Consider the following 25,848-nt stretch of genomic DNA (forward strand, 5'->3'; position numbering starts at 1 on the left):
TTCCGCCACCCCACGCGGCCGCCCCGCCCCTGCCCGGGTCTTATAAGCCTCTCCCTCCGCCTCCCGACGGCCGAACTGCCCGCTGCCCTCCCGGCCAGGCGCCCCCTGCAGCATGATCTGGAACACCAATCTGCGCTGGCGGCTGCCGGTCACCTGCCTGCTCCTGCAGGTGGCCCTGGTGGTCCTCTTCGGCGTGTTCGTGCGCTACGACCTCGATGCCGACCCCCACTGGATCGGCAGTCAGGGGGATGAGAACACCACCAGCGACATGGAGAACGAATTCTACTACCGCTACCCGAGTAAGTCCGGCCACCCCGCAGGCCCCGCAGAGGCGGACGGGCAGGTCCCCCACCCTGCTCAGAGCCCTGCCTGCCGCACCTGTGCAGCCTGCTGCTCGGGAACAGGGGGCGGGGGCCCTAGAGGAGGAGAAGCTGCCCGCAGCCCGCTGGCCCTCCCCACGCAGCCTCCCCACGCGGCACCTGCCAGCCCCTGGAGGGCACGCTTGACAAATGGCCACATGGGCACCAACTCTTCCCTGTGTTGAAGCGATAGGGAAAGCTCGCCAGGGTGAGCTCACTCCAGGTGCCATCAGAGGCCTCCAACCTCCCCATCAGAGAGCCTTACTTGTCCTTGAAAGACCCAAGTCCCATCTCAGTCACCAACCAGGGGGTGACCCTGGCTCCCTTGTCCAGCTGTGCCCGTACTGGCCACTTAAGGAGGTAGGTCCGATGTCAAAGGCTGCAGGGATGGCTCACTGACTTGCCAGTCCTGCTATGGGGAGAAGCATATGGGACCCAGGCACCTAACCCTCATCTGGCCTGGAAGGGAAGAAAGAACAGCCCTCATTCTCTGGTATCTGCAGTGCCGGGGTTAAGAGCGTGCCCTTGGAATCACCAGGCCTCACTCCTCTCATGGTTCTGCCATTAACCAGGGGGATAAGCCTTAGGAAAACATCAACCTCCCTGAAACTCTGTCACATCTGTCCAGCCACATCTGTCCAGCAGGGGATGATAATAGCACCTCGCGTGCAGGCATGGGGTGAAGCTGGGGTGAGACAGGGCACAGGAAGTTCCGGCACAGTGCTGGGCTGGGCATGGAACCCGCACTTCCTAATGAAGCAGTTACTGGAGGTGGACAAAGCACAGATGCCCTAGGACTCAGGAGCTGGAAGAACTGGTCCAAGGTCACTCAGGTTGGCCCAACCTCCAGACCCCTCAGCCCAAGGCTCTTCCCATGCCCTTGCGTTTTCTGATTTTGGACACCATCTACCAGCAGCCAATGACAATCATTCCAACGGTTGGTGTGCACAGAGTCATGGACTGTTAGTTTCCGCAGGGAACCGTAAAGCTCACGCGCAACAGCCACCTAGGCCGGCTGGCGTTCCCTCCATGGCTTGAAAACCCTCAGCGAGGGGAGCCTTTGCCTCCAGAAATAACATTTCACTTAGCTCCAAATAAATAACTGCATACATGGAGGATGACAGCCTGCATGAAAAAAGACAAGAGTGGGGGGCGGGGGTGCCAACTCAGTGGGAACCGGCCATATTACATGGCTGCCAGAAAGCGAATGCCGTCACAGGTTACATTAATAGAAATACGGCGCTTAGCAGAAGGGAGGTTATGGAAGAGGAGTGTGCCCTGTGCTGGTCGAAACCACAGCCTCTACTGGGCTCCTCTCAGAGTTGTATGTTAAGAGACCATGACAGCTGTGGCCTTAGAATTAAGACTCCAAATCCACTCTTCACTGCCCACCTTTACTCTCCTCGGACGGATCTGGCAAACGGAGAGGCAGGACAGCTTGAGCTCCTCCTTTGCCTGTTCTACTTCACTCTGGCTCTTGCTTATCTCTCGGCCATAACCAGCCCTTCAGCAAAGCACAGGGGACAAGTTCTCCCATGGGCATTCATAGGTCCTTGAGGGGTCCAGACAGTGGGAGGTCTCAAAGCCCTAAAATAGGAGCTCCAGAGCCTCCCTAGAGAGGGTTGCGGTCCTCACATCTCCCCAGCTCCTATCCCCACTCCATCCACACCCACCTTCCATGCCCCACCGTCATCAATTCACCCAACAACCATCTATCCATAGGGTGGCCACGTAATTTGTCAACTAGTGACACTTTTGAGAGTGAGGGAGTGGACAGGTTGCGCTCATAGTAATTCACCAGACCAGAGACGTACACCACAACCGTCCCAACAGACCAAGACTCAAGGCCGTTGTGGATGAACAAGTTGCACATCCTTGCTTTCTGACCCCGAAGGGCTCCCAGACTCATGGAGGGCACCCCAGTGCCTTGTCCTCAGTGATGTCAGGCTCTCTGGGCAGAGGAGATCTGAGACAGCTTCCTGGAAGGTGGTGGGATGGTGAGGAGGGGTGAGGCAGGGCAGGTACGCCAGGAGCAGGTGAGTGGTGCAGAGTGGCCCAGCGGTAGGGTTTGTGAAAGGGTAGGAGGGAAGCTGCTAAGGGGGATGAGACAGCCCCAGCCACCAAGGAGGGCTTGAGTTTCTCCTGCTAGTTCCCCTTGGCCATCAACAGGAAGTGACAGAGAGGAGAGGAGTAGAGGGAGAGATGGCCGGCCTCCGGACTCCAGTCACAACAGCTCAAGCCACCAGACGTGCGTTCTCTCCTTTGACCTGCCCCCCCCCCCCAACCCTGCCAGGAAGGCGCTGTTGGGACTCCCATGTTATAGACAAGGAGACTAAGGCCAGAGAGGGGGTGACTAGGAAACCAGAGGGCCAGGGCAGGAGCCCTGGACATCCAGGCCCGTGCTCCTGGACCACTCCCCTTCCTTCAGGTTCACCTTTCCCTTTTCCCCCTGCCCAGCCCTTCTCAGGTCCACTGGGTCATGGTGGCTGTGGTTCGGAGTTAGAGGGCACGTGGCCTCCTGGTTCAGGTGGGACCCCAGTGTGGCAGTTCCCAGGGGCAGAGGATGAGGGCACACCCTTGTGGTACCTTCTGGGTTGTTGGCTCCAAGCTGTCAACATAATGGGCCTCATTCAGGCCCAGGGGATTAGTGGAGCCTGCTGGGCATCTCGGGTTTCCAGTGGAGTCCAGATCCAGCCGGCTCGGGCTGGGGCTCAGGAGGGCCCAAGGGCTGCTCCCCACACACAGGCCCCTTGGCAGGCAGCAGGCACAGAGCCAGCTGGAGACTTGCCCCAGCAGTGCCCTCGGAGGCCAGCGCTACAGGCACCTGCTGCCGAACACAAAACTTCCCCGCGGGCTGGTGCTCTGGAGCCCGAGAGGCCGTTGGCAGGGTCTGGGGGAGGTTAGCCCCCCGGAGCCATCAGAGCCTGGGTTCCTGAAGCGTCCCGGGAAGACTGAAGGGGGAGCAGGACACATGTTCAGGAATAATTTCAACTATTAGAGCATTTAAATTCCTCTGTTCTCTCCCCACTTACGAGTGCTTTTCACACGCTCTGTCAGGCAGGGCATTTCTGTCCCTCTTGTGGTGCAGGGAGTGGACGGTAGACATTTGCCCAACACTCTCGGGGTGGCGTCCGTGACCCAGGCAGGGACCAGCTGAGCCCTCCCACCAGCAGCCCAGCTGCTTTCCTGGGCCTCTGCCCCATTGCCAGGAAACCGTGCAGTGACGGGGTGGTTCTGTGGCGTCACTGAGGCGTCTGAGGCGTCAGAGAGGTGGGCACGGAGACTTGGGCAAGTGAGGGACTGGCCAGGAGGTCTCAAAGAAAAGTCTGGGCTAGACTGGCCTACAGTGAATGGGAAAAGGGCGGCCCCAGGTTGTACCAGGCGGGGCACCACCCTTTCTGTGCTGGTGCAGCAGAGCGGAAGAAGCCGCTGAGGCCCAGGGCGAGGGGAACTCTGGCCTCAGATTTCAGAGATTTCAGGGACTAGGCCAGCTTCTCAGGGGGAGGGGGGGCGGGACCCATCCTGGGAGTGAGGGAGAGTGAGCTAGGAGGGGGGTGGAGAAGGGGAGAGTGGGGTACTGCTGCCCCCTTGTGGCAGCTCTTGTGGCTGGCACGCCAGCTGGAGTCTTCCGCTGAGAGACCAGACTCTGGGCCAGCAAGACTGCTTGCGTCACCCCATGCTGGGGAAAGAGGGGGGAAGGGCAGGTATCTCTCCAACTTCCACTGTCCCACAGCAAGTTGCCAACTCAGTGCAAAACACCTGGACAATCTTGAAGGAGACAAAGGGAAATTGTAGCTGATATTACCCATCAGTTGCTAAAGAGCCAGGCCTGTGCCCCAGGATTGGATGAAGTCATTAAATGTGCACCGTAAACCTCTGGGGTGAACACCACCTGAGCCCCTGTATTACCCTCCCCCCCCCCCCATTTTACAGAAAAAGAAACTGCAGATCAGAGGGATTATGTCCTTCCTGAAGGTCACACGATTGGGACTTTCAAACCATTACTGGTAAAAGCGTTTTAGGAACTAGCACCAAACTTTATGAAACGTAAACTATTCAACTGTTTTATGTCTGGATTCTAAATTAGGACCAGTTTGGGAGATAAAGAGAAAGGGAGCAAGAGAATGAATGCGGAGGTGCCCAAGGAGAGGAGAAGGTGGCATCCGTGTGCCTGAGGTGGGGGGAGAAGAAAGAGACACCAAGAAAGAGAAGGTCAAAGAGAGAGGTTGGGACACGGGAGGAGTCACAGAGGACAGAGAACTGGCTAGAGGGGGCAGGCAGGGATGAGGCACGGAGAAGGGGAGGGCCTCAGGGAGAATGAAGGCAGCCCCGAAATTGCAGTACCCCCCAGGAGGGCCCCCCCATACCCCACCCCCTGTCCCTGCCCACAGGGTTCCTTTCTGCCACCAAACTGCCTCTTCTGAAAAGGCCCCCATCCTCTGTGACGCTGCCTCTTCCCAGGGATTCCTCCCACCACCCCCGCCAGCGCCTTCCCTGTCCCGTCTGCTAGCCTCAAAGGCAGGCCAGTTCTCAGCTTCTGTCTCCCCCTCATCGTGCCCACATTCTGACTCACATCTCCATCTGCGGGCCTGCCCAGTCTCACATCCCCACTCCACCCCGCACAGCCAGGCTCCGTTCCTCCCACCTGCCCTGTCGACCCTCACGATCCACCACCGCCCCCCCCCCCCCCACATCCCCGTGGTCATCTTCAACTCCAAGGACACCAGACCCAGCCCCTCCCTCCCACTCCACAACTGCCTCCGATCCCCTGTGTCTTGCAGCAGAAGCCCTGCCCTCCTGCCAGCTCCCCTCCCCGGCTGCTGCTGGAACCCTCTTTCACACCTCTCCTCCAGTCTGCCACCCATCCGTTCTCCCCAAGAATAACCATAATGCCACGTATGGCGCTTCACGCGCATTAGCTCAGATTCCCCCACGACAGTTGGAAACGTGATAAACCATGAAATGCGATAATACACGCAATCAGCTGCACACATCGTGAAACCGACACCCAGCTGCTGTTTGTTCGCGCAGATTCGCACGGGTCTCCGGGCAGGAGCTCAGAGCGCCATGCTGGGGTGAGACCCACCGCTCTCTTACATCAGCTTGCACGCCCCCTGCCCCGGGCCTGCCCTGCGGCGTGCAGGGCCTCCTCCCTCAGCCGCTAGCCAAGGGGGCTGTGGCCGTGGCCTGGGCCACAGGAAGGCCTGCGGGGGGCGGGGCTCCCCAGACGCGGTCAGAGGAACTGGGGACCGGCAGAGTGAACAAAACCTACCGGGAGGTTTACAGTCTAGTGGGCTAGACAAACGCACCGTTCTGCAAACTGTAATAAGAACCAGAAAGGAAAGAAGAGGGAGAGAACCCACTTCAAACCGGGTGGTCTGGAAAGCCTCTGTGATGAGGCAACATTTCGTTGAGATCTGCAGGAAGAGATTCTGGCTGTTTTGTGGGAACCGCATCCCAGGGGGAGGGAAGGACACAGGCAGAGACCCCGGAGTAGGACTGAGGAACACGGAGGCAGGTGCAGCTGACGCGTGGGGGGAGGGGGGAGGAATGAGGAAGGAATGAAGGGGGCAGGCCAGTGGGGCCTGCAGGTCCCCCCCACCGCCTTTTTTTTAAACGTTTTACTTGGGAATAATTTCAATTTATAAAAAGTTGCTAAAACAGAAACAGCACAAAGAACACTGTATACTTTTAACTCCGATTCAGCTCCCTGCTTCTTCTCTCCCTCTCTGCACAGAGACGCAAACACATACACTCTTTTCTTGTCCGAATCTTCTGAGGGTGGGTCAGACACATCATGGCCCTGTGGCCCTAAAGATTCCGGGATGTTTCCCGAGAATGGGGGTATTCTCTGCAACCACAGTAATCAATTCCACAAATGTACATTGTGCAATTCCTTCATATTCAGTTTCTATCGAATTTTATCAATCTAATTTTCTAATTAGTCTCTAACTTTGTCAATAACAACCTCTATAGCTCTCCTCCCACTCGCCCCCCCCCCCCCCCACTGCCTGCCCCCCTGCCCCCGCCAGGCAAATCCAGGATCCAGTCCTGAGTTAGGTATTGAATGCAGTAGACCTATTTCTCTTTATCCTTTTTTAACCCGGAACATTCCTGCGGCCTTTCTTTGTCTTTTATGACGTTGATATTGCTCAGGACTCCAGCCTCCCCCCCCCCGTTTCTAACAGCATGTTACTCATTTTCTGTTTGTCTGATGCTTCCTCACGAGTAGAATAGGATTATGCCTTCTGGGCTGGAATACCATACCGGTGATGTGTCTCCTTCAGGGTGTCACATCTGAAGGCGTGTGCTATCCATCTGTCCCTTATCGGCGATGTTAATTTTGATCATTCGGTGAAGACCTTGCCCCGTTTCTCCACTTCGTAATTACTGGGTTTTGTTTGGTTGGTTTTTTTTTTTTTCTACCTTGTAACTTGTAAGCAGTCCATGGGGAGACTCTTGAAGACAATGCAAATGTTCTGCTCTTCATCAAAATTTCTCCCTGGATTTAGCACCCACTGATGGAACCTTTACTGTGAAAATCACGATTTTCCGACTTCATCACTCATCCTACATTTAACCGTCTGGCCCTCGGCGTTCTGGTACAAGCAAGAGCCCTCCTCACGATCTCATTTACGTCCGACTTTGAGTTACTGTTGTTGTCATGGTTTTTTTTTTTTTTTTTTAATTTTTTTTTCAAATTTTTATTTTTCATTTTTGGGACAGAGAGAGACAGAGCATGAATGGGCGAGGGGCAGAGAGAGAGGGAGACACAGAATCGGAAACAGGCTCCAGGCTCCGAGCCATCAGCCCAGAGCCTGACGCGGGGCTCGAACTCACGGACCGCGAGATCGTGACCTGGCTGAAGTCGGACGCTTAACCGACTGCGCCACCCAGGCGCCCCAAGTCATGGTTTTAATTCATTCCAGTACCTAATGATTTTGATGCTCAAACTGCCCGATTTGGCCACCAGGAACCCTTCAGTCTGGCTTCTCTTGTGTCCTGTGGCACCTATAATTCCTTTTAGCGTCTTATTTTTTGTGACTATCTTTGCTTCCCTTCTGTCCTTTTCTGGCAATCTAGAATCGGGCAACGTTAGCCCTGGAAGGACAGTTAAGATCATTCTAATCCGTCCTTTGGTTTTATGGAGAAAACTGAGGCTGATGGGAAGTGGCTTGTCAGGACCACACTGTGAGCTGATGAAAGAGTTGGTTCAGAACTCAGAATTAGCCTATGCCTAAGTAACAATAAATAATGACTCTTGTCCATTTTGAGCACCTATTATGGGACCGACACTGTTAGGTACTTTACATACATATCCGCATTTAATCTCTGCAGCATTTGTGACTAAGCATTCCAGAAGGTGCTGAGACACAAGTGTGTTACCTGACTCTCCAGAGTCATCTGTCTACCAGATGGAGGAAACGGGTCCAAATTCAGGTCTCAGTGATTCAGGAAAGGGTACTTGCTGGAGGTGGAGGTGGGATGTGACCTTCACGGGAGTGATCAACTCATGTGCTTCACCAGTCAAGATGAGACTAACTTCTCCGTACTAAAGTGATGCAGTTGAGGGGGCAGAGTGCAGAAAGTCTGGGTTCTGGACCCTAGATTCTAGGTGTAATCCACAGCCTGGCCCCCATTTCAAATGCCCAGCTGCCCACCTCCACCCAGGGTGTGGATGGAAAAAGGAAGCTGCCATCTCCTGAGGGGACACCCAGGCCTTCCTTGGCCTTAGAACGAGTGGTCTCAAGTGGGAGGCTTACCCTGGTTTCCTCCCAGCCCAGCCCCCTCCAGAGGTTCTCGGGACAAGACGGGGGGGGGGGGGGGGGGGGGGGGGGTTAGCGGCTGTTTTATGCACAGGAAAGTCATTCATTACTGCCCCTGGCCCCAGGATCCGGATGCAGACATGGAAGGAGGGGGCTTGGAAGGCTACTGGGTGGCCAGTGGCCCGGAAGACACAGGTTCTGCGCGGGGCTTTGCTGGCCCAGACCCAGGGCTAGGGCGGGCTAAGCGACCGAGCCCCCCGGCTGCACTCTCCCCGCAGGCTTCCAGGACGTGCACGTGATGATCTTCGTGGGCTTCGGCTTCCTCATGACCTTCCTGCAGCGCTACGGTTACAGCTCGGTGGGCTTCAATTTCCTGCTGGCGGCCTTTGGCATCCAGTGGGCGCTGCTCATGCAGGGCTGGTTCCACTCCTACAAAGAAGGCTACATCCGCTTGGGCGTGGAGAAGTGAGCGCGGGGCGGGCCCGGAGGGCAAGGGGCGGGGCCGGGGCGGGCTCTGCAGGGATGGGGGCGGGCCCCGGGGGCGAGGGGCGGGGCCCTGGGAAAGGGGGCGGGCCCGGAGGCGGGGCCCGGGGTGAGGGGCTGGCCCGGGGGCGGGGATCACAGGGCGAGAGGGCGGGAATGCAAAAGAACATTCGTCAGCCCGCGGGAAGGCCAAATCCACAGAAAGGGTTCCGAGGCAAATGGCCATAAAACCACGTTTAACGTGCAAGCCCCTGCTGTCACATATAGGGCACCGACCGGGGATCATAGGCCAGGTGTCTGAAACTTAAAACATGCCAAATACTTGCAAGATGATTAATTCACTGAAGCCAGTTAATGAATCCACGACTTTAGAGAAACTGGAAAAATAGTTGACTAGATAGAACATGGTCGGAGCCAAGAAATTAGTCTTTTGTATAAAATCTTTGACAAGAAAGTCTCACTCCCAAAGCCGTAGATCCAAAGTATGAAAACACCTGTAATATATTTCGTTGGCCACCACAGCCAAAGAGCTATGGCTGCATGAAAAACAAAAGTATACAACTTTTTAAAAATCTCCAAAGAGAATTATTATGAACTTCGTGAGTTGGCAGGTTTTGGGTGAACCAGTGATTGGGTGAGTTGGTGAGTTGACGAATTGAGTTTTGGCAAATTGGCTTTCAGGGGATTGATTTTCAGCAACTGAGCTCGAGCCCATTTTTGGTGCTCAGGACTGGATGCTCATGTTGTCCCTAGACCCTCCTCCTGGCTCCTGTGCCTACTTGAAGAGTCCCACCTGTCACTCTAGGGTCATGGCTCCCCTACAGGCTCTGCCCAAAACTCCGTGGGCCCTCCTAAGAGGTGACATCCGAACTTCCATCTCCCGGCAGCTGGAGGCCCAACGTCAGATGGGTCTTCTGGCTGCAGTTGTGGGAACATCAGCAAATAACTCGGCCTCTCTAAGCCCCATGTTTCATCTGTATGATGTGGCTAATAACAGTACCCGTGTGGCACAGGAGGACATATGCTGTACCAGGCAGCTATTTCTGTGCCTGGCACTTAGTAACTGTCATGATTCATTCAGCCGGGCCCTATGTGAGGCCCTGGGGACACAGCTGTGAACAAGGCTCGTAGTGAAGCAGACGCTCCGATGAACATCCTCTGTCTTGGGAGGGACCTGACAGAACGGCCCCCATTCCACTCCCTGGCCCTACAGTCAGCTGGTCTCTTCCTTCTCACCTCCTGATGCTCACACACACACACCTGAGCGTGGGGCAGGGGCACTTCCTCTGGCTGCGAATGGCTTGCGGGTCTAGCCCTCTACTGTCCCTACCCCACCCCTATTAACAACTCTCCTGACTCTGCCTCACAATCCAGGACAGCTTTGCCGCTGGCCCGGCCCAGGAAGGCCTGGGTTAGGAGGCACGTGGATGGAACCAGGGTCTCCTTTGGCCACACGACACCTACCTGGCTGTCTGCTTCTCCATCAGCCTTCTGCTGACCGGCTAGGCTTTCAGGGTCCAGACTTAAGAAGGACCTAGGTGCTTCTCTGCTTCTGTTCTCTCTGTTGGCCTTCCTGCCCCCTCCACCCAGCCCCCAGCTCCCTACGGCCTGCAGGAAGCCCTCTCTCTCTTCCCTGGACACAGATCCTCTCTCTCGGGTAAGGACATGAGAGCTCAAACCCAAGCAGAGCCCTGGTAACTAACAGGTGTGTTTAGAGTGAGATCTAAGAGTCTGGAGACAGAGACCACATGTGGGTGGAGGAATCAAGGAAGGCTTCCTGAAAGAGGAGGCAGTCAGAAGAGGTTCTGGAAGGGCAGGTAGAGGACGGAGGGCAGGGCGCGGCTACAAATATGCAGCATGTTCAACAACAGCCGCCAGATGACTTGGGTGCCTTGACCACAAAGTTGCCTGCAAGGAGGGGGTGCTGAGATGGGGTCACGAAGGAAGGGCATGGCCTCTGGTATGTGCCGTTGCCTTGCTGGACCCTTCACCTGTTATTTTTTTTCATTCTTAGAGTACCTTTAGGATGTTATGTGCCCTTGCGACATCATGAAACGGAGGCTCAGCAAGGTTAAGCCACAGTCCAAATCCATAGATGACCAAAGTCCAGATTCAAACCCAGGGCTTGGAGCGCAGCTTTTTGCTGCTCCCTCAGCCCCTCCCCTGACCCATCTCCCCACAGCCTCATCAATGCGGACTTCTGCGTGGGCTCTGTCTGTGTGGCCTTTGGGGCGGTTCTGGGCAAAGTCAGCCCTGTCCAGCTACTCATCATGACCCTCTTCCAAGTGACCCTCTTCTCAGTGAATGAGTTTATCCTCCTCAGCCTGCTAGAGGTGAGCAGGGATCAGAACGGGGGTGGAGATGGAAAGGCCACTTGGGGTGACAGCAGGGAAATAGAGAAAGGGAGGGCTGGGGAGATATGCCAGCTGGATTCGGTTCAATGTTGGCAAGTCACTTAACCTTCTGAATGTCAGTTTCCTCGTCTCTAAAGTGAGAGTAATGATATTTACTGGGCAGAGCAGGGGCCCCTCATGTTGGTTGTCTCCCTCCTTTCTCTTTCCTGCATATTGGGTGGAAAGAGTGGGTGTTCCTGAACACAGTCTTTTTTTTTTTTTAACACTTATTTGAGAGAGAGAGAGAGAGAGAGAGAGAGAGAGAGAACAGCATGAGCTGACACTGCAGAGCGTGATACAGGGCTCAGTCCCACGAACTGTGAGATCATGACCTGAGCCAAAATCAAGAATCAGATATTTAACCAACTGAGCCACCCAGGCACCCCCCTGAACATACTCTTACACACACACACACACACACACACACACACACACCACATTCACAGATTGGTCTCCCAAGAAAAAGACACAGTGTATTGAGGGCTACACATACGTAAGGAAGGAGCCTTAGGGAATATCCAAGGTGGACATGTATCGCTGCATAGGTTGTGCACTGCACAACTCTAGAAGTGACAGTCACATGGATTCTGGCAGGAATCATGCCCCTTAAAGTTGGCCAATTCAATGAACCAAGTAAGGGGTACCTTAGACCTCTGACTCTAGTTCAGATACTTCTTGGTACCTTTGCAGGGGTGAAGGTCATTCAGAGACTTCATGCATTTCTTAGCCCCCAACTCCTCTACATTTGGACTCTTCCTGGAACACCCCCACCCCTGAAAAGGGGTAGAGTTTTTTTGCTTTTGTTTTTTTACATTACACTACATCTAGTCATTCATTTTGTCATTTTGTTCAGCCACCAGACTGACCCAGGCCGCCATATCTCTACCTCTTAACTCACCTCCTTATCTTCATCTTTGCCCCACTCACCACCACAGGCCAACCCCCCCCAGCAGCCATGGAGACCTGTTAGTAATGCGTATGAGACCAATTCCCCTGATTAAAACCCTCCAGTAGCTTTTAAAATTTCACTTCAAATAAAATCCACATTTGTTATAAAGCCCTACATGTTCTGCCCCCAGCCTCTCTCTCCAAGCTTATAACCTACTCTCTCCCCATCTTTCTGTGCTTTGGCCATACCCTCCTGTCTGTTCCTCAACACAGCAAGCTTGGTTCCCCCTCGGGGCCTTTGCTCTTGCCTGGAATGCTCATCCCCCAGTCATTTTCATCACTGAGGTCTCAGCTGGAATATCGTCTCTTCAGAGAGGCCCTCCCAGATTCTCCCCCCTATACAGTGTTGCCCTCTAGCTTACCCCCCTCCCCCACCCCTAGTCACTGTGTCTCACATTGACCTGGTTTATTTTCTTCATAACATTTCTCCTTCTCTGATAAACCTTATCTGTCTGGACCATCCGTGTCCCCAGCACCTAGTTCAATGCCTAATAAGTGCTCAACAAATATTTACCAAGTAAATACCAAGGCTCCGAGTCTGACTGCATGTCAGGCAATGCTCCGGGCACTCTCACTCAGACCCCGAGGAGCTCACAATCTAGTGAGGGAACCAGGAAGTACACAGTTACCATGCAGTGTGATGAGAAGTGAGGTCAAGGGCTTGGTGACATAAAGGAGGGTGCCTGAGCCAGCATGGCAGGTCAGGGAGGCTTCCTGGAGGAAGAGACGTCAAAGCTAGAAGTCAAGGAGAAAACAACCAGGCAAAGGGGTGAGGCAGAGGAAACAGTGCAAAGGCCTTGACGGAGGCCCACAGTGAGCGGTCTCTGGTGGCTCCATCTGGTGGAAGGAGGGTGTGCTGGGGGAGGGCTGGGGGGGGTAATGGTGGAGGAAGGGGGCAGGACACAAATCATCAAGGCTCCTGAAGATGGTGTTGAAGAGTCACGAGGGCAACTTTGTCATGACGGCAGTGGGGAGCTATGGAGAGTTTCAGATGGGGGAGTGGCACGGCCAGACACATGTAATAGAAATGCCACTTTGGCTCTGGTAAGGACAATGGCTGGGAGCAGGGAGCCCTGTTAAGAGGCTGCCCGAGTCGCCCTGGTAAGAGATAATGGGACTGGGGCTGGGGGTAGTACCAAGAGAAGGAAGTGATTCAACAGATAGAAAGGAGGGGAATACACAGGCCTTAGGGACTGGGTGTGGTGGGAGGCGTGAGAAAGAAAGAAGCAAGGCTAGGCGAGGGGTGGGCAGTGGGGCCAATGGGCATGATCTGAAACAGTGAGAATCCACAGTCTTGGGCATGAGTCGAGAGACCCTCAAAAATCCCCCTAATCTGCTACAGAAATTTGGTGTATGGTTTTTTGTTTTTCTTTGAGAGAGGGGAGGGGGGGGGAGAGAGGGGGAGGGGGAGGGGGAGGGGGAGGGGGAGGGAGAGGGAGAGAATCCCAACCAGGCTGTCAGCACAGAGCCTGACTCAGGGCTTGATCTCACGAACCGGGAGATCGTGACCGGAGCTCAAATCAACAGTCGGACGCTTAACAACCTGAGCCACCCGGGCTCCCGCTACAGAAATTCTTTTAATGCCTGACAGTCTTCAGGCCTGTCTCTGTGCCAAGTTAAAATACAACAATCACATGTCAGGAGCACTTGCCCTTGGCTGAGCCCTGCTCTGAATACTTCACGTGGCTTATCTCAATCCTCATCGCTGAGAAAGGCACAATTATTACCCACACTTTACAGATGAGAAAGCTGAGACTCGGAGAGGTCATGAGGGCTCATCCCAGGTCCTATGGCTGGGAGAGGCACCTACCAGGCCGGGAACCAGGAAATCCAGGCCTGTCAACAACCCCACCGCTAAGCTCTGTGACCTTGGACCATACACTTACCTCCCTGGCTGGATTTCCCCATCTAAAGTGAAGGAACAAGTCTGTGATTCTGATTGGAACTCCACCCCCCCCACCAACATGGGTTCCGAGTGGGGAGGAAGAGGAGGTTGGAGAGAGGGGAGGGGGGCACGCGGAGGAAGGCTAAGTCCACGAAGCACCTGTTGAGTGCCAGGCGCTCACCGGGTGCTTTACACAAGTTGTCTGATTTAACCCTCCAGACGGCCCTGCTAAGTCGCCGCCCTCTCCCCCACTTTGTAAATGAGGAGCTTCAGACCTAAAGAAATCCAGGGGCACGGAGTGGGGGAGGGCAGGAAGGGACAGAAGAGGAAGAAACCTCCCTACGTGCTCTGACTGTGGGAGACAGGAGACAGGAGGGTGGGGATGGGGTGGGTGGTGGAAGGTCAGCTGGGAGGTCATAGGGTAAGGTCAGCTGGGAGGTCATAGGCAGGATGCTGGCAGTCTAGATCGAGTGGTGCTGGGCCAGGAGTGGCTGCGTAGAAAGACATATGGAGAGGGTAGGGCCCAGGGGGAAGGGAAGGGCTCCCAGGAATGAAGATAAGGCAGAAGCTAGTGACCAACTAGGTGACAAACTAGGGGGTGCCCTAGGTTCTAGGTCTGCTTCACCTCTTCCCGCTGGGTGACTGGTCAAGGTCCTCTCCAAGGCTGGGTTTCCCGATCTGGGCACAGTCCCATCTGCTGGGTGAGGATATTCTGGCATTTTGCTGATGGGCTCACAGCCTGGGTTCAGGGATCCCTGCTTTCTCCTCTTCCAAACTGATTGGTCTGTGGGGGGCCCTGGGCTCCCATCTTACAGCTTGTGGAATCAGAGACAGATGGACCTGTGTGTGTATGTGTGTGTGTGTGTGTGTGTGTATTTGGTGGGGAAGGAAAGTGCTCACAGGTGGGAGGGAGAGACAGTATCAGAGCCTCACCAATCCCTGTACCCCAGGTGAAGGATGCAGGGGGCTCTATGACCATCCACACATTTGGCGCCTACTTTGGGCTCACAGTGACCTGGATCCTCTATCGCCCCAGCCTACATCAGAGCAAGGAGAGGCAGAGCTCTGTGTACCACTCGGACCTCTTCGCCATGATTGGTGAGGGCTGCTATAAGGACTGAGGGCCACCGTGATGGGTGAAGGTGGCCATGATGGATAAGGGCCGTCATGATGACTGAGGGCTGCCATGATGGGTGAGGACCACCATGAGGAGTGAGAACCACCATAATGGGTGAGGGTCTCCATGAGGAGTTCAGGTTCCCGTAACTATGCCTGATCTCCATGTGGTCTGGAGGGTGGGAGCCAGTTCCCTCTGGGGAAAGGGCAGAGGGGGTTGCCTGTAGACATCTCCAGGATCCCAGATGATGGTCCCTTTTTCCCACGGGGCTGGAAGAAGTTGGTCACTCATCCTGTTTTCCCTAGGATGCCCTAAGGCAGACAAAGTGGAAATGGTGACTCCATCCCCTGGGTCAGGGCAAAGTGTGAATTCCTACTTCCTGTATCCATTCATTCCAGAGAACACATAGCAGTCACCCACGCTGGTCTCCTAAAACCCAGCCCTGCCTTCAAGGGATTATTACCAGATCATTACCAGATAATCTCCCAACAGTGGGGGGAAAGATTCTCCCTCATGGTGCTGTGGGAACAAGGTGGGAGGCATTTAGCCCAGTTACAGGGTCAGGCTACACTTTCTGGAGCAGAATTAGGAAGTAAGGAAGGCAGGGAGGATGTCGTAGGAAGAGCCCCCAGCATGAGTAAGGCTGTAGGGTGGGAAGCTGCTGGGGCACGGGACTCATCTGAGGTCTCTGGAACTAAAAAGGGCAGGAGGTCTGCCTAAGTTCTCTTGGGCCCATCTAACACCTCTTCTCCCGGGCCCACCGGCCCTGTCTGGTCTGGCTAGGCACCCTCTTCCTGTGGATGTACTGGCCCAGCTTCAACTCAGCCGTGTCCAAACACGGAGACGCCCAGCACCGAGCTGCCATCAACACCTACTGCTCCTTGGCAGCCTGCGTGCTCACCTCGGTGGCACTGTCCAGCGCCTTGCACAAGAAGGGCAAGCTGGACATGGTGAGCCAGGGGGGCGGGGAGCGTGGGGAGCCCGGGGAGGGGGGAGGTGCGGCTCTGACCGCCTGTGCCTGGTGGGCACTGATCACCACGCCCTTCCAACAACTCCTTGAGGCTCGCAGCCTCAGGATTATCACACCCACCCTGCAGAGGAAGAAACTGAGGCTTGGGGACAAATGATTTGTTCGGATTACATAGCTGGGTTTTGGCATAGCCCAGAACCAGATTCTCAGAGATTGTTGATCTCTGAGCAGCTCCTCCCCCTCACTCTCCTCCCCCGCAGCCTGGGGTGCCGACAGCTGTTCTGGGCTGAGCACCCCATCAGACCTGCCCCGTAGGGTTGCCAGGGGCACCTCCCTCTACCAGGCTTCTGATCTTCCAAACATTGGCCCTCAGTCTCTCTCTCTTCTTTTTTTTTAAGTTTGAGATTGGGGTGGTGGGGGGGAGAGAGGGAGAGAGAGAGAGAGAGAGAGAACGCGAGTGCATAAGTGGGGGAGGGGCACAGAGAGAGAGGGAGAGAGACGGAATCCCAAGCAAGCTCTGCACTGTCAGCACAGAGCCCGATGTGGGGCTCGAGCTCATGAATCATGAGATCATAACCTGAGCTGAGATCAAGAGTCAGATGCTTGGGGCACCTGGGTGGCTCAGTCGGTTAAGCGTCCGACTTCGGCTCAGGTCATGATCTCGCAGTCCGTGAGTTCGAGCCCCGCGTTGGGCTCTGTGCTGATGGCTCGGAGCCTGTTTCAGATTCTGTGTCTCCCTCTCTCTGACCCTCCCCCGTTCATGCTCTGTCTCTGTCTCAAAAATAAACATTAAAAAAAAAAAAAAAAAGAGTCAGATGCTTAACCGACTGAGCTACCCAGGAGCCTGAGCCTTCTTAAAGCAACCTCCACCTGCATCATCCCATACGCTCAGAAAGGAAACCCCTTTGATGCTTGTCCACACCCCTGGGAGGTTGGTGGGGGGATATGGTTTCCCAGTGTCCTTCCTGTCGCTTCCCTGGGACAGATTGTTCTGTCATTAGTGGGGAGGGGCCAAAGCCCATAGATGGTGGTAGATTCTTCTATAAAAAGAAGACCACCTCTCTATCTCATAGTCTGACGCTAGCTTCTTGACACGGGTATATGTGTGCTGGGACACTGCCATGGCCCCTGGGTACACTGGACAGCCGCCACACAGAGAGGTAGGGACTCACACATCAGAGGGAAGAGAATCAGACACAGGGATGTGGGCACAGCTGTGTGCTCCCAACACCCCCACGCAGGCAAGGGCACGGAATGAGGTCAAGGTCAGGGGCTCTGGCTCCACACAGACCCGGATCGACTTACCTTTCTGCCTCCTGCTAGCCGTGTGGTCTTTAACAAGCCACATCACCTCCCTGCACCTCAACTCCCTCCTCTGCACAAGCATCAAAAGATAACTGTCCTTACCTCCTGGGCTTGTTGTAGAGACGGACTGAAATCATCCCCGCAGCCGGCAACGCAGTACCCGGTGCGGGTAGGCCTGGAGCCGTCGTAGGCCCACGGATTCTGGCTCGGGGGTTTGCGCACGAACAGGCCTGATGTCGGCGTACGTCACGGGGAGACCATCAGACATGCAAACCTGCGCACACAGGTTCACAGGGGACATGCAGACATGCCAGTAGGTCTCACCGGCAGGGACACATGATTTGTGCCCACGCACAGTGCCCAGGCTGCTGGTGCAGAGAACACAGGCGCTAGGCCCGGGGCCCTCTGCGGGCTCCTGGCTGGCTGAGACGCACTGTGAGTCACCCTTGCCTCCCGGAGCCAGAGCGTGGGGGTGCAGGCTCCGGGAGAGGACTGAGCTCTGGCCCTCCCTACCCAGGTGCACATCCAGAACGCCACGCTTGCGGGAGGGGTGGCCGTGGGCACCGCTGCCGAAATGATGCTCATGCCATACGGCTCCCTCATCGTCGGCTTCATCTGCGGCATTGTCTCCACCCTGGGTTTTGTGTACCTGACGGTGAGGGCCCCCGGCCAGGGCAGAGGGCTGGGAACCCCGGGGTCTGTGTTTCTAACTGGCAGGGGTGGGGAGGTCTGGGGGCTGGAGGGGGCTGGGTCTCTGGGTATTTGGGGCCTCTGGAATCCTGGCCTCCCCACACCCCTGCCACGGCTAAGGGCCCGAGCAACACCCTTCTCACCTCTCCAGCCATTCCTGGAGTCACGGCTGCGGATCCAGGACACGTGTGGCATTCACAACCTGCACGGCCTCCCGGGCATCATAGGCGCCATTGTGGGTGCAGTGACAGCATCCTGCGCCAATGCTAAGGTGTATGGAATAAAAGGGTAAGTATGGAGGAGGTGCAGGGAGCCCGGGCTCCCTCCTTCCTTCTCCATTCCTCCTTCCTGCTGTTCTGGGGTCCAACGTTGTATCTCTACCCCTAGCCTTCCCTAATCTGAACAACCGTCTATGGGCCTCTCTCCCGAACCTCTGTCCTTCCTCAGGAGTCTTAGAGACCATCTGATCTGTCCAGTGCACATGGGGAGGCTCAGGCCAGGGTTTACTGAGCCTTGGTGCCCATTCACATTTGCGGGGCGACAGCAAGTGCTTCCTTGGCCTCTCTGTGGAGCCCTGACCTGCTCTCTGTCTCCACTCGAGGCTTGCCAATTTCTTTGGCTTTGATGGTTTCAAGACTTCCTGGGACTCGAGCATGCAGGGCAAGTTTCAGGCTGCTGGTCTCTTCGTGTCCCTGGCCATAGCCCTGGTGGGCGGCATCATCGTGGGTGAGTGGGAGCGTCTGGGCCAGAGAAGGTGGGGCCGCTGCGGGTGGGGGACCCACCAGCACGTACCAGAGGTCAGCCCGGAGGACCCAGGAATCCTGTGCGCTTGTGGCTGTGGGATTGGGTTGGGTTGGGGGTGGGGGGGAGTTTCCCAACTGTGGGAAAGGGCTGGGTAGGCAGAGAGGAAGTGGTTCCTGACCTCCTGTGACCCCTAACTTTCTTTAGGGGTCATTTTGAAGTTGCCATTCTGGGGACAACCTGCTGATGAGAACTGCTTTGAGGATTCAGTCTACTGGGAGGTGAGTTCCAGGAACTTGTTCTCCTACCCGAAGGGGGTTCTGCCCTTCTCCACAGACCCTACTCACGTCAGCTGGGCTGGGTCCTGAGGAGCCAGAAGCTGAAGGTGAGGGACAGAGCCCCGCGTCACCTTACTCCTCCAACGGGAGACTGTGTCTCCTGGGGCGGGGGCGGGCTGAAGGCTTTATTCTAGAGCAGTAATTCCTAAAGTATGGCCCCCTGTGCTCCCCAGAGGCAGCAGCACCTGGGGACTTGTTAGGAATACAAATTTCTTGAATCGTACCCAGTCCTCCTGAATCCAAAATTCAGGGGTGAGGCTCAGCACTGTGTTTCAACAAGCCCTCCCCGTGATTCTGATGAAACGCACACCCGCTTCTGAGAACCACGACCCTTCTGTTCGCATTGGAATCACCCGGGGAGCTTTAAAGGTTCTCCAAGCCCCACGAGGCTCCGAGTTCATTGGTTTGGGGGTAGGGCCTGGACATGAGGAGTTTTTGTTTTTTTGTTTTTTTTAAACTTCCCCAGGTGAATCCAATATATAACCCGGGTTAAGAACCACTATGTGTGGTCCACTTCAGTCTCCATAAGATCCACCTGGAGACCTTGTAAAAATGCAGCTTCCCAGGCACCTGCCCAGGATTGTAATTCAGGAGGGCCTATGCGTGTAATTCAGGAGGGCCTATTCAGGAGGGCCTCAACTTTCCAGCTGAGTCTGGTCCAGAAACTGAGTTCTGTGACATTCCAGTATCAGTACAGAGACCCAACTGGAGAAACGGTGCTCTGCAAGCTGGAGGTATTAGGATGTCACGCGACTCCATTTCTTTAAAAAGATGCCACGATTTGGGTTTTCAGTGACTTCAGGGAGGCCTCCCTCCCGACCATTGTTGAAGGCAATTACCTTCGTTAGATGGTGGAGGATGACAGCCACCCACACTTCCCCTCATGACAGGGGGCAGGACCTAACCTGTGTCTGTGGCCCCTGTGACAAGGGCCTGCCCATCACCGCCTTTCATGTGGCTCTGTATTTTTATTTTATTTTTAAAATGGTTATTTATTTTCTTTGAGATGGGGGAGAGAGGGGGGGGAGGGCAGATAGAGAGGGGGAGACAGAGAATCCCAAGTGGGCTCTACCCTGCCAAACCCACAGTGAGATCAAACCCACAAACCGTGAGATCATGGCCTGAGCTGAAATCAAGAGTCAGATGCTTAACCGCCTGAGCCACCCAGGTGCCCCTTGGCTCTGTATTTTTAACCACACCAGAAGTTTTCTGGGTAATTTCAACTGATATCCATTAGAAGCCAATTTCAGGTACATAGCTAATAATGCTTTTGAATTCATTCTCTTTAAATTATTTTTTTTTATTATAAAATGAATAGAAGCCCATTAAAGGAAATCTGGAAATAGAGAAAAATAGAAAGAAATCCTATCACCCTAATTCAAGTACTGTTAATGTTTTGGGCATATTTCCCTCCAGTCTTTTTTTTTTTTTTTTTTTAATCCTCACAGATTTTTTAATGTTTATTTATTTTTGAGAGAGAAAGAGAGAGAGTGTGTGTGTGAGCAGGGGAGGGGCAGAGAGAGAGGGAGACACAGAATCTGAAGCAGGCTCCAGACTCAAGGCTGTTAGCACAGAGCCTGATGTGGGGCTCAAACTCACGAGCCATGAGATCATGACCTGAGCCTAAGTCGGATGCTTAACCGACCGAGCCACCCAGGTGCCCCAGTTTTTTTTTACACAGTGGAGATTGTATGCCCAATTTGAGATCCTGCTCTTTCTTTTTATAAGAAGTATTCTGTCATTACATTCTTAATAAACTTCCTTTTTTTTTAATTTTTTTTAACGTTTATTTATTTTTGGGACAGAGAGAGACAGAGCATGAACAGGGGAGGGGCAGAGAGAGAGGGAGACACAGAATCGGAATCAGGCTCCAGGCTCTGAGCCGTCAGCCCAGAGCCCGACGCGGGGCTCGAACTCGCGGACCGCGAGATCGTGACCTGGCTGAAGTCGGACGCTTAACCGACTGCGCCACCCAGGCGCCCCTAAACTTCCTTTTTTTAGCAGCATAATTATTTTCATCCCATTTTTAAAGTCAGAATTTAAACTATTTTAGACACCACAATTAGAAATCACACAGATTTGACACCAATGAAATAAACTAAAAGATGTTATCAATTCCCACATATAGAAGTTCACTCTTGGTTCTGTTTTGATCTTTACAATGTATTCTAAGTTCACACCTTCTCTCTGCTGTATACCTTTCAGCAGTGGTCCGTTTTGAGGACTGTAATTCTGTGTCAGTGGAAGTAAGCCACCATCAGGCCGTCCCCTCAGCCCCTGGCCTCTGGATGGTTTACCTAGGAGATGAGGTGCCTTTCCAGAGGATGAGGGGACACAGCTGTTCCCCAGGACCTTAGCTGAGGCAATCTTTTTTAAGTTTATTTATTTATTCTGAGAGAGACAGAGACAGCGGGAGTGGGGAAAGGGCAGAGAGCGAGGAAGACAGAGAATCCCAAGCAGGCTCCGTGCTGCTAGTGCGGAGCCCGATGCAGGGCTTGAATCTATGCAACCGTGAGATCATACCCTGAGCCAAAATCGAGAGTTGGACGCTCAACCAACGGAGCCACCCAGGCGCCCCAGATGAGGCAATCTTTGAGATCAAAGCTAAGACTTGAAGCCGAGGCAACACTGATCCACCCCACTCCCACTCCACCTACCAATCCATTTCTGCTCCCCCCTCCCCCCCCCCCACATCTCACCTCACCCCCCTTTTGGACCTGTCTGCTATTCAGGGAGCTTGCCATGCTGCCTCTCCCTGGCACATTACTCCTGCTCATCTATCAAAAGTGGGTTCAGCACAACCAGAATCCCCCGCCCCTGACTGGGCTATCAGCCTCTCATGTGCATTTGCAGCTCATATTGTCACTGTGCCTGTCACTTGAACGCCTTCCCATTGCTCTGGTGGGGCAAGGACTCTGTCTCATGCTTGCAGTGCCCCAGCACCCTGGACAGTGGCTAGCCTGATGTAGGGGGCAGGACACCTGTGTGAAGGACGGCCCTGCTCCCTGGCATGCAATCTGCACAGTGATCACAAGGTGGCGCCCGCCACACACCATACGCTGCTCCTGACTTGCCCGGGCTGTGCTAGTTCTACCGGGGACACCTGCCTGGCCTAGGGCAGGGCCCTTGGAACTGCCCTCCTGTCTCTGCAGATGCCTGAGGAGCTGAAGAGCACTGTCTTACATCCTGAGGACTCCACCCTCAAGCCCGCGGAACCTTAAACTCCCAGGGCAGGTGAGAAGCAGGTGAGAGCATGGGCAGGGTCTCCCGGTGGGTGCCCAGCTCTGGGAACTGGGTGACACCAGCAAAGGAGCAAAAAGAGAGCATCAAGAAATGCGGATGTGAGCTTCCACCCCTCCTGCCTGGATTGGAGCGGGCATGTGAGGGTTGGTGGCACTCAGACTCCTTGCAAGCTGGACAGGCACGGAGATATATGGAAGGCACTCTGAACTGGAAGGAATATATAGAAGGTGACCTGGGTGCACACTTGGCTTTGCTGCTTACTGGCTGTGACTTTGAGGATCTCTTCACCCAGAGCCAGAGCCTCAATTTCCTCATTTATAAAAGCAGGACCGGCAGGCCTGGCTCTATTCAGTCGACCACCTCGGGCTAGTTGTACCTTCCTTCTCTGTCTCCTCTCTTCTTCCCATCAGCTCACAGTCTCCTTGCCCCCGTGTGGAATGCACCAAGCCCTTCCTCGTGCCTTTTGCATCTAACCCTCCACAGAGAGCTCTACCCGACAGGTGCAACTACTTCCCTCTTTTCCAATAAATGAGAAAATTAAGGCTCAGAAAAGTTCAGGTTCTCCAAGGCCACAGAATGCAAGTGGACAAACTGGGGTCTTCGCAAGTCATTACCGCTGTGCTCATTAGCGCTCTTGGATCCCCTTGGAGCCCAGAGCTTGGAAAGAGCTGCGTCTGGGGCACAAGGCTGAGTGATGTGACCACTTGCCTCTAATGCCCACCCTGTCCGGAAAAGGCAAAGGTGCCCGAGGGGCTACGGCAGGACCCCACAGTGGCCCGCTGCTCTTGGCTCTCTCCCTGCAGGCTCCACAGACTGCCCCGGCCCTCCCAAAAGAGCGGTGCTGACCAAGCTGAGAACACAGGAGCAAGGCAAGCAGCACCCCACCTGCTGGCCTGGCCCAGGCCGCCCTCCACTTCTTTCTCCTTCATCCCAGGAGGCCTGCCTGAGAATGGAGACGGGAGAGCTACAGACAAAGTGGGCATCCAAGCCAGGTTCTGGCTGCAGGAGGCCTGCCTCCAGGGGTCTTGGTGGCCACATCCTGAGAACAGCAGGCAGGAGTGGGGCTGGCAGCCGGGAGTGGGCACGAGCCATCCTAGGAGACAACTTAGCCGCCAGCCCAACTTCTGGGGTCTTCCGCTCCCTGCCTGCCCCTCCGCCGGCACCTCCCTTGCTCCCTGGGCCGCCCAGACCTCTCTGTGCCATGCAGATGGCAGCCTCCGTGAATAAACGTTCCTGGTGTTCTTTGTAGAATGGGTGTGAATGCTCCAAACGGGGCCAGTTTGAAGGACAAAAGGACCCCAAAGACCTGGCCTCCCGCCCCTGTCCTGACCCTCCATACCAAGCTGCCACCCACAATGCAAGGGAAATCATCCTGGGCTGAAGAGGAAGAATCCGGGGTGCCGGAGGCTGCTCCCGCTTGGGGCCCCCTGCCAGGCTCAGCTTTGGGGCTGGGGTCTTTCCCCAAGGCCCGTCCTTAGTTTACATCAACCACCCCAGAAACTCACCGACCATGAAAACTGCCATGCCCACCGTGCCCTCCGTGTGACCCTGCTCCGTTTCAAGGGCACTCAGGCAGGGTGGGAGAATAAGGGAGGAGGGCTCCTTTGGGCCAATCCCCCTACCCCAACCCTTTCCTCTTGCTCCCTGCCAAGACAGCCTAGACTCCACAGTTTGGATCTCACCCCTTCTTGTGGCCAGCCACCACCCTGGGCTGAGTAACACACACTTCCCACCCTTAGGGGCCTCACAGTCTAGCTGAGGACCGACCTGACACCCGGGATCCACCCTGAACTCTTGACAGCCATTCCATGGCCAGGTGGCCTCCCAGAGCGGGTGACCTGAGCAGGGTTTTGGAGGCTGAATAGGAGTTTACCGGAAGGATGGCACGGGGACAGCCTGGGCAGACACCCAGAGATCAACATAGCGAGGTTTGGTGTGGCTAAAAGAGATGTGAGGCAAAAGCGTGCCAGCTGGAGAGTAAGCAGCAGAATCCAGATCCTTTGTGGAGCAAAGACTCCAGGGAGGAAGGGGTGAGGGGAGAGGGAGGAGAAGGTCTCTCCTGCCTCCAAATCCGCCCTCCCCGCCCCCCTCACAATTCACACATACATACACACTCAGGCCTTCATTCTCCGTGCCAGAGGAGGGTGGGGGGGGGGGGGTGGGAGGCGAAGGAGGGGAGGAGGGAGCTGAAATGCAACCTATTCATGTTCCCGCGATGTAACACCCCTCATTTTCCATGCTGGGTAAAGACAAAAACCCTTTACAACCTGTTTCTGGAACTTGTCAGCAGCTGCCAAGAGGAGCATGTTAATTAAACGTCGGCAAAGATGGAAGCTGGAGGCCCCGGCTCTAATTGGACAGTTTGCTTCACCGGATTGAAAAACATTGTGACAAAGGAGGAGGTGCGCGGCGGCGCGGCAGGGGTGCGGCGTGGCGAGGAGGGGAGCGGCGGCTTTGATTTGCGCGGAGCCCGGCCGCAGCCGCCCGCCCCCGGCCGCGCCGCCCAGCCCAGCGGCACGCCCACCAGCGCCTGGGCGGGGCGAGGGCCGGGGAGACCCTCCCAAAGCCTGCCCCGAGGGTCCCGCGGGCGGTCCGCGAACGGCGTGACGCCCCACCGAGCACCAGGCTTTGAGGCTCTGGGGCGGGCCCCTTCCCGCCCCCCCCTCCCCGCCCCTTTACCTGACCTGGGTCCCGGGGACCGTGCAGCAAGGGCATTGAGGGCAGGGGTCGGGAGGTCGCTTCAGGCCTGTGGAGGCTGCCCTGGACGCCCCTGCCCAGGCTCCAGAGAGGGAGACACCTGTGTCTACGCCCCCTAGTTGCCCAAACTAGCTCTGCGTCACGTGATCAGGACGAGGTCTTATAAAAGGTTGGCGACTGACTTCGAGGCTTGTCCTAGAACCAACCCCCCACCCCCGGCCCTGCACTGCAGAACCCGGCGTTTCCAGCAGGGCTGTGGGGGTTCCCAGAGACTGTTGCCCCGTCTGTGTTTGCAACCCTAGGTTTCCCTCGGTCTTGACTCACAAATGATAACAGCAGCCATGTATTGATGCTAATTGTGTGCCCAGAGCCATGCTGAGTGCCTCATGTGGTCTCTGTTATTTATCCTACCAGCCACCCTGAGAGAAAGCTTGGATCACACCCATCTCGCAGGTGGCGAGACTGAGGCCCCAGAGAGGCTAAGTAACCCTTCCAAGGTCTCAAGAGTTACTAAATGTGGTGCTAGGATGAGACTGGGGCCCAGGTCCCTCTGATTCCAATATCTCAACCTGGGCTCCCATGTTCGCTGCCCTCCAGCTCCTGGTGCAGCCAGATGAAGGTCTTTGGGACAGTCAGAGCAAAGAGTGGGGTTCCTAAGGGGAGAAAACACTTCTCGGGGCCTCCAGGCTGAGGGCCCTGAAGTATGGGGGTGCAGCAGGCTGGGAGGTCACTTGTGGGGGGAGCCCTAGGCGCATTCCCCACCCACACAGGCCTCACTCGCACCCCCTGGGGTACAGGTGGTTAGCTAACAAGCACAGAGCCCCATCTTCTGTCCCCTCTGCCTCGGCCCCAGCTTTGCACCCCCCACACCCCACCGTCATCCTAAGCTGCTGCCAAGGGAGGGGGCTCCATC

General features: G+C 55.4%; 1 protein-coding gene across 2 annotated transcripts; it reads left to right on the plus strand.

Annotated features, from left to right (window-relative positions):
• Positions 1-37: 37 nt before the first annotated feature.
• On the plus strand, positions 38-23,486 carry RHCG (Rh family C glycoprotein). 2 transcript variants are annotated; one of them, XM_047860998.1, is made up of 11 exons: positions 38-299; positions 8,404-8,590; positions 10,791-10,941; positions 14,785-14,932; positions 15,735-15,901; positions 17,744-17,881; positions 18,068-18,204; positions 18,518-18,642; positions 18,865-18,938; positions 22,148-22,240; positions 23,042-23,486. In XM_047860998.1, the coding sequence occupies exons 1-10, from the start codon at positions 113-115 to the stop codon at positions 22,214-22,216; spliced, it is 1,383 nt and encodes a 460-aa protein (XP_047716954.1). In that variant the 5' UTR covers positions 38-112; the 3' UTR covers positions 22,217-22,240; positions 23,042-23,486. The 2 variants fall into 2 exon arrangements, with proteins under 2 accessions (XP_047716954.1, XP_047716955.1); XM_047860999.1 differs by having other exon boundaries at positions 22,148-22,229.
• Positions 23,487-25,848: the final 2,362 nt, after the last annotated feature.

This window comes from Prionailurus viverrinus, chromosome B3, assembly GCF_022837055.1.
Source record: "Prionailurus viverrinus isolate Anna chromosome B3, UM_Priviv_1.0, whole genome shotgun sequence".
In the NCBI taxonomy this organism is placed as follows: domain Eukaryota; kingdom Metazoa; phylum Chordata; class Mammalia; order Carnivora; family Felidae; genus Prionailurus; species Prionailurus viverrinus.